This window comes from Papaver somniferum, chromosome 1 (assembly GCF_003573695.1).
Source record: "Papaver somniferum cultivar HN1 chromosome 1, ASM357369v1, whole genome shotgun sequence".
NCBI classification, from domain to species: Eukaryota; Viridiplantae; Streptophyta; class Magnoliopsida; order Ranunculales; family Papaveraceae; genus Papaver; species Papaver somniferum.
The window spans coordinates 71278784-71291363 of record NC_039358.1 but is presented as its reverse complement, the minus strand read 5'-3'; the positions used below and the strand labels follow the sequence as shown (position 1 = coordinate 71291363).

The 12580-nt window shown below is 34.9% G+C and overlaps 1 protein-coding gene and 1 long non-coding RNA gene across 4 annotated transcripts; both read right to left on the bottom strand.

Annotated features, from left to right (window-relative positions):
• Positions 1 to 2490: 2490 nt before the first annotated feature.
• Positions 2491 to 4847, bottom strand: LOC113290335 (annexin D5-like). Of its 3 annotated transcripts, none has more exons than XM_026539948.1 (6): positions 4658 to 4847; positions 4072 to 4217; positions 3731 to 3949; positions 3299 to 3514; positions 3125 to 3214; positions 2491 to 3039 (listed from the first exon to the last, which is right to left on the bottom strand). In XM_026539948.1, the coding sequence occupies exons 1-6, from the start codon at positions 4734 to 4736 to the stop codon at positions 2842 to 2844; spliced, it is 948 nt and encodes a 315-aa protein (XP_026395733.1). In that variant the 5' UTR covers positions 4737 to 4847; the 3' UTR covers positions 2491 to 2841. The 3 variants fall into 3 exon arrangements, with proteins under 3 accessions (XP_026395733.1, XP_026395745.1, XP_026395738.1); XM_026539960.1 differs by having other exon boundaries at positions 3731 to 3820; XM_026539953.1 differs by having other exon boundaries at positions 4072 to 4158; positions 4658 to 4837.
• A 6063-nt stretch (positions 4848 to 10910) lies between these two features.
• On the bottom strand, positions 10911 to 12213 carry LOC113330251. Its single transcript, XR_003350129.1, has 2 exons — positions 11557 to 12213; positions 10911 to 11255 (listed from the first exon to the last, which is right to left on the bottom strand). It is a non-coding gene; the product is annotated as an uncharacterized LOC113330251 (long non-coding RNA).
• Between the last annotated feature and the right edge of the window lie 367 nt (positions 12214 to 12580).

Genomic DNA, 12580 nt, shown 5'->3' with positions numbered 1-12580 from the left:
GAATCCCAGTTTTTTTATTTTTATTTTTTTTTGTAAAAGCACAGTGAGCAAACAAATGCATTTCATCTTCAATCGCATGACAGTCACAGAGTAAACAAAAAGGATTAGAATCTTTAACATATCTGGACATTTTTCGACCAAGCGAAAGAGCACCAGCAACAATTTTCCAGCAGAGCATATTTACTTTAGCCATCAAGTTTAAATTCTATATTTTTTTCCAGAATGCAGCCTCATCAGTATCGATTTTTAGGTTAGTAAGGAAGTTATAAGCTGATTTAGTCGTGAGCTCTCCTGATCTCGTTTAAAGCCATCTAATTCTATCTTGTTTTCCTATATTAGTAGTAATAGAATTTATAACATTATGAACAGAGCTGTCAATATATTTTGATATTATTCTCATGTCCCAATTGCCATTATTGTCCATAAGGTTACAAACCTTGGATGAAAGATTAACATCAATGTTAATTGGCCTAAGAGGGTCTGATTAGGCATCCAAATATCAGACCAAATATTAATTTCTCTTCCGTTATTTACTTGCCAGATATAATTAGACTTAATGATTTCCAGGCCTTTTCTAATACTAGACCAGATCCACGAAATCTTATGTTTCCTGATTTTAACCAAAGGGTTATGATTACGAAAGTATTTATGCTTTAAGATTTTTGCCCAGAGTTGATCATGATTATGAATTAATCTCCAAGCCAGCTTAGTGATCAAGGCTAGGTTACGTTTATAAGGTATTCGGATACCTAGACCACCCTGTCTAATATCTTTTGTAATACTTGGCCAAGCTATAGGATAATACGATTTCTTTTTATTTTTCTTTTGCCACCAAAAGTCTCTCTGAACTTTATCAAGATCATCAAGAGTTTTCTTGGGGAAGGCAAGACACTGCATCTGATGATTAGGGTAAGCACTAAGAACTGTTTTGATTAACACAGTTCGACCAGCATGATTAAACATTTTTCCAATCCAGCCTTGTAGAGAGGCGTAATACTTATTTAGGAGCGGTTCAAAACTATTAATTTTATTTTTGTTGAAAAACAAAGGTGTCCCTAGATACTTATCATTTTTAGAGATTTTTTTAATTTCCAGGATCTTTGAGATGATTTTACAATGTCTGTTGTGGGTTTTAGGAGTAAAGTAAACTCCATATTTTTGGAAGTTAATGACCTGCCCAGTCATTTCTGCAAAAAAGTTCAGGATGTTAGGAAGATTTTTAGTTTCAGAGAGATTAGCTTTAGAGAATAGAAAGCAATCGTCAGCGAAGAAGAGGTGCGTGATAGAGGGAGCAGTTTTAGAGACTTTGATCACTTGAATTTGCTTTTCTTTTTCAGCTTTTAATATGATTTTTTATAGAACTTCCATGCATATAATGAACAAATAGGGCGAGAGGGGGTCTCCTTGTCAGACCCCTAGTGACATAGTATTTTTTACTACGAACACCATTTAAAAGCACAAAGAAAGTGACCCCTAGTGACATAGTATTTTTTACTACGAACACCATTTAAAAGCACAAAGAAAGAAGTAATAGTTATGCATTGCATAATAAGCTGACACCAATCATTGCAAAATCCAAAGGAAATTAGGACTTCCTTAATGAAGTCCCACTCCATTCTGTCGAATGTTTTGGATAAATCTTCCTTAATGAAGTCCCACTCCATTCTGTCGAATGCTTTGGATAAATCAATTTTAAGCGCCGTATTTCCATTTTTGTTTTTCGATATTTTCATTGAGTGGAGAATTTCATGAGCAACTATAATGTTATCAGTTATTAATCGACCAGGGATAAAAGCAGATTGATTCTGTGAAATTAGTTTATGAAGTAAAGGTTTTAGTCTATTAGTTAAGATTTTTGAAATAATTTTATAAGTTGTGTTACTAAAACTAATGGGCCGAAAGTCGCCGGGAGTAGAAACAAAATCCTAAGCTGAGGCAGAGTACAAACGGTTATCTAACCTTGCAACATAAGTAATGTGAATCTCTATGTTACTTGAAGACTTGATGTAACTTTATCCAAATCTTTTCTTCTGTTTTGTGATAATTTGAGTGCCAGAAGCTTAGCACTGAATCCATCTATCATTCCAGGGGGAAGCACATTAAGTTAGAGTAAACACACATCGAATTAGAGTAAAATGTAGGATGCTAGTATAATTGAGGTTCAATTTGTCCCATCTGAAGAGCAAGTAGCAGATATCTTTACTGAAGGCCTCCCATCTCCAGATTTCTTGTTTCATCAGAGCAAACTTCTCCATAGTCCTCATGTATAGTTTGTGGGGGAGTACAAGGAATTGTAGCCAACAATCACTAAGTGTATTCTATTACATTTATGCCATTTGTGTTATAGCATATGTGAGAAAGAATCTATTTGATTTTTTTTGTACCAAAACTAGCAGGTCGCCACTCTTGTTTACCTGTAAGCATAGGTTATTTAATTTCTTGCTTTATAAAGTGTCATCCCCTGCTGTAACAAAAATTTATTCTCTATTCTGAAATCAAAAACTTGTTTACACTAGTTTTCTTACCCACAAGGATACATCGAGCTAAATAACACGTCTCTCAATTCGTTCAAGATTACAAATTTCACATTAGAATTCCTGTATAGGGAATGCACCCAATCTACTTTCTGTTTTACATTACCATTAGCGTATCAAGGGAATCAAAATGACACAAACTCAGAGGTACAATTCTTAAAATAACACTTTAACATTAGTTGATTTTTTAGCGAGACACACACACACATGACTCTACGTTAGCCATATACAAGCAAGGTGAGGGAGACTTTGGCCAAGAAGAATCAGAGGAATTGGCTCAAACTCCACAAAGGGGGGAATCTAATTACTAGGATCCCACAAGACTAAGAAGGAAGGTCCTGTAGTTACCTGATGTCTCTGAATGAATAGCATCCGCCAAAGACTTCTTGTATTTCTTATGGTATTCGGCCTTTATGTAATACATATCAATTTCAGTTCTTGTCACAACTATCCTTGTCAGTGTTGCCTCATTTGTTCCCAAGCCTTTCATTGATTTATACAACTCCTGCATGTTTTTATGAGGTTAAAAAGCTTCCTTTGATGCAATAGGATTGCAAACACAAGAACTAATGTAATAAAGAGCAGAATACCTTAGCAAAGAACTTGCCGGGGTTTTCTGCACATCTTACAATTGTCAAAAGACCAAACAAGAATTTTCCAGATGTTTCACTCTTTATTGCCTGAGATCAGATAATACCATCAGAATGATCAAATTTCTCAAGCAGGAAGAGAGTAAGGGATAAATTAAAAAGGTATAGCAATACCTTTACGAGTGACTTTCCATACATACTGCGATAAGCATGACTAACAGCAGCCAAATGTGCCCGACTGCGTCCGCTAAGAATTTGGATGAAAGTCTTCTCGTCAGTCCCTATTTTCTTCTCTCCAGCTTTGTATAAAGCTTGGGCATCCTGTTCTGCTGACAATCGATCAACTTCTGGTCCTTCATATCTTGGTACACTTACATACGCAAGCAGCAACTGCATCACAGTGTTCGGTATTACCGTATTAGATGAATTTATTGAAATTTTCTGCAAGAGAAAATCTAATTGCTAAAGCTGCAGAAACCAGTTATGCACATGAGTATACATTAACACACTCATTACAATAAGATATGTAAATGTATGAAGTGTATAAATAAGACATATGCATCAAAATATTGTTCAGAATGTCAGATAAAGAGAGGGAGACTTAACCTTTTTATGATCCCCTGTTGTGTTCCTTTGGATATCCTGCTCGAGCTGAACATAATATCTTGAGTAGTATATATGCTTAAATGTTTGTATCTGGGATGGGGTACGAGAACATATTACTTCAGTTAAACATTGAAGATCGACAGTGTTTCCAAGAAATGCCTGCTTTACTATTGTTGCATCTCGCCCTGCTGGATCATATAACCAGAGCAGAACAGCATTCTAAATCGAACAAATGAATATGCAAGACAACGGTTTCAATCAGTAAAACAATTTTGTATTTTAAAACCAAGACCCTCACATCTTTATCAATTATTGACTGTTCCAGTAGTTCCAATACGTACCTTGGTGTCACCTTTGAGTTCGGAAGACAAACGCTTTGTGAGCTCTTCACCTTTCAAATTCCTGTACTCTTGCTGGATTAAAGCACGCTGGGTAGCGTCACGATGAGAAAGGATATTAGTAACTGTTGGAGTGTCACAACCAAATCCTAGAGAACCAAAACATATCTCATAAGTAAAAGATTGTAATGAACAAACCAATTTTATTTATGAAGCATAAATTATCAAATATCGTGTGCATTTGAAATTAATTGTATTTTCCGATTCATTAGTGTCATCTGTATATATTATTAAATGCAACAAACATCTACTCGTACAGCCCCATTTCGGAAACAATTCCAGAAAACATGCCAAATAGGAACTGATATCCTATATGAGACGCGAGCAGCCCAGCACATTTAGTATCTCAATCGTTCAGCGGAAGCTATCCGTGCACCGCAGCACCCATAACCGGTCACGGAAACACACACCAAAATGCAAAAAAAAAATCTGAAAACCTAGACTCTAAAATTCGAAGAGATTAATCAGTCCCATAATGAAATGGCTAATAAATAGTATTTGTAATAGCGAATTGGTCTCAAGATTGTACCTTTGAAAGCACGGTAGAGTTGCATTGCATCATCACGAGGGTTGAATAACATCGGAGGAGGAGGTACTAGCGTCGACATCCCGTTCTTTCTCTCTCAAACTTTTCTTCCAACAGAACACAAACAATGATATCTGTCTCTCTCTCTCTCTCAAATTTCAAGAAAATTGGTCTAATGGTGTCTGCGCTTTCTTGACAGAGAAAGACGTGGCTATAATTACTGCGAAGTGGCGTTCAATTGAAGCTGAAAAGAATATACACGTGTTCGGTGTTCCAACCAAAAATGAACTGGCCCAGCCCGTGACCTTTATGATTTCTAATTACAAGGGTCTCTTAACTTGATTTTTTTTTTATACTACTCTCACTGTTCCACTTTACTTGATGTTTTAGGGTTTATTTTTTGTTTAAAAATAGATGAAAGTTTTAATATTTTCCCCAATTTCTTTTTGATTTACTCTTGTTTTGGAATCACACCAGAGCATAAATTCTCATCGTAATCAACACATAAATAATTTTTAAATATTTCCCATGGAGGATATATACTTTAATCTGTAAAAATTTGGTACATTCCAAGTAATTACAATGGGATTCGTAACTTTCACTAGAATCTAGAAACTAAAAACTAGGTCATTAATTTTTTTTAAAAGGTATTAATATGGGTAGAATTGGAAAAAAAATTAAATCTCTGTGATGTTCCTTAATCTGCATGAAAAACTCTATAACATTAAGTAAAATGGAACGGAGGGAGTAAGAAAGAATTTTATTGATTAGATTCTTTTAAGAAGTACATAATCATCCCCAATCCATTTAACAATATCCGGAGGATAGATTGAGTCATAAAAGAAACTATTAGTATCAAGTCTAGCCTTTTTTGCCAACTCATGAGCTACACCGTTACTTAATCTATTAACTAATTTGCAAAACCAAACTAAAAGCTTTTTATTGACTGATAAGATTAAATGGTGATTAAACCAATGCACTTGTGGTTCATTGCTATGAATTGAGTTCACCAGGTTCTCACAATCTGTCTCAATGATGACTTTATTGAAACCATTCTCTTCTATCCATTCAACTGCCTTCATTAGAGCTTTACATCCAAAATGTTCCGCGCCAACTTCAGCTTCCAGTTCTTCCTCCAAGTTGAAACCTTGTACTGCTAATGTTTTTCCTGCACAGTTACGAACTATCAGTCCAATGCTACCTCTTCTAGTTTCATAAATGTAAGAAGCATCAATATTAACTTTAATAAAACCTGCTTCTGGAGGAAACCAAACCTTAGGAAGAATATTATTTTTATTAGCATTGCTAGTAGGAGCATTAACAAAGTTACATTGAGATATCAGATTATTAATTCTAGTAATAGTGCTATGCAAGAATACTCCCTGAAAAATCATGTTGCACCTGTCTTTCCATATGTACCAAACTATACACATAAGTTTAATAACATAGGAATCTGTCGTATGACTAGTACTGCTACTATCATCTGTATAAAACCAGGATATAATCCAATCCTGAATATAACCAAAGTTGTAACAAACATCCACAATGTTAACGTTCAAGGCATTCCACAGAGAAGTAGCAAAAGTACACTCCATTAGTAAATGGCTAGTAGTTTCAGTACTATAGTTGCAAAAACTACAGTGGGATTCTATTTCAGGTTTATACATAGCAAGCTTACCCCTAACAGGCACAATGTCTGTCAAACATTTCCAGATAAAAAGTTGCACTCTATGAGGAACCTTTGTCTGCCAAAGTTTTTTCCAGACCATTATAGGTATATGATCATTAATAATGGAATTATTGACATGATTGGAGCAGAGTGTATTATAAGCACTCTTCACAGAAAACTTACCTTGTCTATCTGGTTTCCAAACTAAGTAATATTCACATGTGTTAGGAACATTCATATTAAGAATAGCATTAGAAGTTTCTTCATCAAAAATAACACTAACCAATTGTTCATTCCAAACTCTAGTTCCCGGGAGAAACAAATCACAAACAAAAGTAATAGAAACCATGCTAGATATTCCCACTGTTGGGATAGGTGGATATTGAAACCTATAATCCAATTATCTAGCCAAATTTTAATTTTGGTACCACATTGGAAAATCCACATAGAATGGTTTTGCACAATCTCAATACCAGAAAAGATGCTTCTCCAAAGCCAAGAACAATCATCTTTTAGTTTATCTACATGAAGTAAACTACCTTCTTTGCCATACTTGGCTCTAACAATCTGCATACAAAGATAATTTTCCTCATTACATGCCTTCCAAGCTAATTTTGTTAACAAAGCAGTATTTAGATGCTCAAGATTTCTAAAACCAAGACCACCCAAAGCTTTTGGTGTATCTAGTTTGTTCCAACCAATCAAACAAAGACCTCTATTATCAGTATGCCCCCACCAAAATGTTTTTGAATAGAATCCATTTTTTCTAGCATGTTTTTTGGAATTCTAAAACAACTCATTTGATAAGTTGGTAAAGACACATGTTTTACCATGGTTGTTCTTGCAGAATGGTTCATAGTCTTACCTTTCCAAGTTTTTAACCTGGTTCCAAAAGATTGAATAAGAGGATTGAAAGCTTTGGTTTTATCCCTGCCTATTAATAATGTTACACCCAGATATTTATCAGTATCCTTCATTTCAATCATACTATGTTCCTTAGAAAGAATATCTCTAGCACTAGGTTTAATATTATGACTAAAATAGACACTAGACTTCTCTAAGTTCAACATCTGACCAGAAACACTACCAAAATAATCAAGAACACTCTTTATACCAGCTATATTATGCATATCAGCTTTTGTGAAAATTAGGATATCATCAGCAAATAAAAGGTGAGTGATACCTGGTGATTTCCTGGAAGCTTTAACACCTGAAATGCAATGGTTAGCTTCAGCATTTAAAAGCAATATAGATAAGAATTCCATACACACAACGGAAAGATAGGGTGATAAAGGATCACCTTGTCTAAGACCTCTAGAAGGAGAGAAACTTTGAGTAGGAGAACCATTCAGCAAAACAGAGATACTAGTAGTAGAAATGCATTGGTTAACAAAACCACAGAATTTATCATCAAAACCCATTTGTCTAAGTATGCCTAGAAGAAAAGACCACTCTATTCTATCAAAAGCCTTAGAAAGGTCAAGTTTTAAAGCCATTGTGCCATTGTAACTCTCTTTGTGTTTCATAGTATGTATCATCTCATGAGCAATAATAGTATTGTCATGTATATCTCTACCAGGTACAAAAGCTGCTTGGTAAGGGGATATAAGATATTTAAGATGAGGTTTAATTCTATCAGCAATTATCTTAGAAATCACCTTGTAAACTGTATTACACAAACCAATGGGATTGAAATCTACATGGCTCTTAGCATTTTCAGATTTAGGGATCAGACTAAGATAAGTCTTGTTAAACTCTTTTGGCATGTATCCTGTTTCAAAAAAAAATTGAACAACAGTAGTAATATCTTTACCTACAATATCCCAGTTATATTTATAAAAACCAGCCTGAAAACTATCAGGCCCGGGAGAACTCCAATTACTCATATTCTTTATTGTTTGATGAATTTCTTCTATAGAAGGCATTCTGGTTAAGAGAGAGTTATCCTGGGCAGTAATGGTTGTAGGTATTATATCAAAAGTTATATCAGTAAAAACTGGATTAACAGTTTTACTAACCTGTTCAAAATGAGTAACAAGCATATTAGCAATATCTTCACTTTCATTAAACCAAATACCATTAGCATCACAAAGACAGTCAATGTTTTTCCTAAACATTCTTCTATTGGCTAAGATGTGAAAATACTTTGTATTATGATCCATTTCGGTAATAAAAGTATCACCATATTTTTGCTTGTAGAAATCTTCCTTTATATTGAACCAAACATCAAGTTTCTTAGTGAGAGACACAATATTGTCATGTTGAGAATCATTTAAAACATCATTTTGGACAGCTTCAAGTTGAGTTTGTAGGTTACTAATATTTCTATCAATGTCCCCAAACTCAACTTTGTTCCATTGAGATAATCTTCTTCTGGTTCTTTGTTGTTTATCAATCAATTTAAATCCTGGAGACCCATTGGTATTTGAGTTCCAAGCAATTTGAAGTTGATTTTTAAAAGCATAATGCTTCATCCACATAGCAAAGAATTTAAAAAGTCTCCAACTATTTCTAATGATATTCTCAAGAACTAATAATATTGGACAATGGTCTGATCCAACTTGAACTAAATGGCAAAGCTTGGATTGAGGATAATAATTACACCAATAAGTGTTGCCTATAGCCATATCAATTCTAGATTTTCTACTTCCTGTTCCAAAACTATTACTGGTCCAAGTATAATTCTTGCCAACATAGCCAAGATCCAAAAGAACACAAACATTCATTTTGTTTTGAACATATCTATTTTCTATGGAGAAATTTGAAGCTTCAGAAAACTCATGAATGTGAAAATTCAGATCACCTATCACTAACCAAGGTTGCTCTATATTCTCACTAATTCTCAACATGAATTCCCATTGGATTTTCTTTTTATCAAAATATATAGACCCATACATAAAAGAAATAAGAACATATGGCTGACTAGGATTGAATCTAGTTACTACATGAATAATGTCATTAGAGATATCTTGGACTTCACAATGAATACCGTCCTTCCACATAAGAATGGTACCTCCATCTAGGCCCACTCTATCAATTTGAACATGATTGCAGTAATTCAAAGAATTTGCTAAGGATATCATTCTATCACTATCAAGCTTGGTTTCAGTAAGAAACAAGAAATCAGGTGATTGTTTTTTAACTAAGACAAACAATTGATCCCTAGTGAAATTTTTGGCCAAGCCTTGGACATTCCAAGCTAATATTTTCATATTTGAAAAAGTGCAAAAATCTTGTTTTAAAACAACTAAAATATAGAAGATAATTTGGGATTGGATAAAAACATTACCAGATTGACAGTGGCCTCATTCATGTCATGAGAGTACTCTTTTGCAAGTTGCTCTCCCTCCTCAGGCAAGTCATGCTCCATACCATCATATTTTTCCATTGTATCAGTAGATCCATTATTGTGACCAATAGTTTCATCATCTGGTTCATCACTTCTTGATCTCTTGGCTTTTCTAGCTTCTTCTTGTTTCTCAGCTTTCTCCTTTTCTTCCTGTTGTTTTCTACTTGCTTCACACACTTGTAGCAGCAGCTGATCTAAATCATCAATGATTTCCACCCCATAACTTCTTGCCAGATTATGACAATATGTTATGTATTCTGCATTTGTATACCTTCTGATTTTTAGGTCCAGCGCAGTATTATCACATTCCTCATCATTATGATCAATAGTAAAACAAGACTTACAAAGTTGATGTGGTTGTCTCTCCCAATGATAACGTATCCAAGTAACACCACCAGCTGCAGTGTTCCACCAACCACCTCTGTGCATAGGCTTTTTGAGATCAATCTTCACTCTTGCTGTAATCATGGAACCAAAATCAGGTCTGCAGTTCTCTGGATTAGTCCATATTTTAGGACCCAATTCAACCAAAGCTTCATCAATGACAGGAACTGCATGATGCTCTAGAAAAATATTTTTGAATTGTACATTCCTTTCCTGATGTGAGAAATCATGATCTTTCACTGCAATAGAAGGGTCATACTTAGTAAGATTCAGATGGAATTTATTCACATTCCATGGACCCTTTTTAAGAACTGCTTCAATTATTTCATTTGTTGTAAACTTGAATAGAAAAATATTCTTCTCCAGACCACGCATATTCATGATTCTGCAAGGTTTCCACAGAACATTGACTTCTTTCCTTACAGTATCAGTCTCAACTGTATCTTTTGAGTGAAGTTTTCCAATTAATGTATTCTTCCATTCTTCTGAACCAGCTGAAATATCCCTTGAAGTACCAACTGCACGTCTCAGATGTCGAGTATCGCAAATTCTAGTCTCTTTCATTTGGGTAGTGATGTTTAAAACTTGAGAATTTGAAGAAGAAGCCATAACTCTAGGTATTGTTGATTCACAAGAGAAAGATGTTTGAATTCTAGTCCTCTTAACTTGATTACACCTTGTAACAACTGACAACCTTGTTTTTGCGGGGCAAACTAAAGATCCTACACAGAAGTGTTAGAAAGTTGGACAGGATGAAACGTTCAAGCAGAGGTTCAAGGCTTCTATGCAAGATTCTTGTTAGAAAATGATTAGATCCTTGTTGATACAAGTTGCGAGTATACAAAAATTCAGGATTCAACAAAAAGAAAGAAATCTTATAATAACAGTATCGATTTCAAGTTTTATATAACATTGATTCGATCAAGAACACATTAGAAATGAAAATCTGTTGATGCTTAGTTTTCGATTATATTTTTATTCGTGATTGACATATTCAATCCTATATACTTGAAGTTGAAAGACATCCATTGATCACCATCGACTTTAGACAGCGGCGTGCCTCACAATCACACTTTTTCAGCTTGGGCTGTTGCTTCTTGTTCATTGACCTGGTCAACTACTTTTGACAGAGTCCCAAAACGCAACTTTGTCATTTTCCCCCATTATTCAACTTAGGCCGTCCGTCATCCATAGTGGACCTGTTTTTTTAATTACACCAAGAATTAATTTATGTTCTAAACTATTTCAAATCCAAAATTCTCTTCTTATTTTCAAAACAAAACAAAAAATAAAATTTACAAGTTTGGCTGCATATCGAGTAAGTATCTAAGAGATCAAGCCAACTTTAGTTTAATTGGAATGAGATGGACATCATCGAGGCATAAATGACGATTTGAACCTTCACTTAGTATGGTATATGATATTCAAAGCAGTGTAAAGTTGTACACATTAAGGAAATTTAAATCAAAGTACAGTTTGCAATAAAACTGAAATGCCTACCGGTAGATGACTGGATATATCTGGATCCTCCTCGGCCTTTTCAGCCGTGGTAGTGATCCAAATACTGTTGGTGGTTTTTCCTAGAACTCGTTATTCAGGAAGGGTCGGATGTGACTAGTCCGTTTCCGTTTCTCTTGGTGGCTGGTACCACTTTAAACCTCGTCTATAGGCCGTCACCGTAAGTTCCAAGTATAAGTAACTACTTCTAGTCTGATGATGATTTTAGTAACGATCTAGAGACGAGATATCCATTCGTACATCCGCTGAATAACAAGTTCTGGGAGACCCCAAAACGGATCACTGCCACGGCGGAGGCGGTCCATTGTAATTCAAAATGATGGCATGCTTCTGGAATGTAGACTAGTAGCAATATCAAACCGGAAAACCTTATATATAAAATCCGAATCCCAGAAAAACAATATCAAACAGCATTTCCTTAGACTTCAGAGTGGGCGTAAATGAACTATACATAAAATATACTGTAAATTTCGAAATGACAATTGTAAAAATAGCAACATTAGAAAAACCGAACAAACTAAAGGCAAAGCATCAGAGTCATGGAACAACATCGCCATTAAACGAAGCTACTGTTTCTGTTCAAACTCTGAAGAAAAAAAAATCATTTGAACAACTCTGAAAAAGAAGAGATAACAAAAAGATGACACTTATAAGTGGTGGTGGGAATGAGAATGCACGTTCTTATTTATAGGACTAGGGTTAGGGTTATCTCACTTTTTCTATCAGATTTTTCTCCAATAGTTAGTTGAGAGACTCTTGAAACTCTACTCACGTACGTCTCTATCGTATGCACTGCTACAGTGCCATTACTACTTATTTTGTTTCTGTCCCCAGAACCTATCCAAATTATGAATCATAGCGAGTGAAAAATTTAAGTTTTCTACACACGCATTTATCTTTTCCCGTTTACTGCCTCAAGGTCGGGCCTGGTATATCACAGCTAATTCAAGCTATTTCAACTTATTGTAACAACTGGTCTGGTCCAAAGGACTCATTTCTTATGGCT

Bases quoted from the DNA above. Each gene is read 5' to 3' on its own strand.
- LOC113290335 (XM_026539948.1), bottom strand. From the start codon at position 4,736: ATGTCGACGCTAGTACCTCCTCCTCCGATGTTATTCAACCCTCGTGAT. The intron at 3,515-3,730 runs GTTAAGTCTCCC...ACTGTGATGCAG, and splicing joins CAACAGGGGATCATAAAAAG to TTGCTGCTTGCGTATGTAAG. The intron at 3,215-3,298 runs GTATTGCTATAC...ATCTGATCTCAG, and splicing joins ATGGAAAGTCACTCGTAAAG to GCAATAAAGAGTGAAACATC.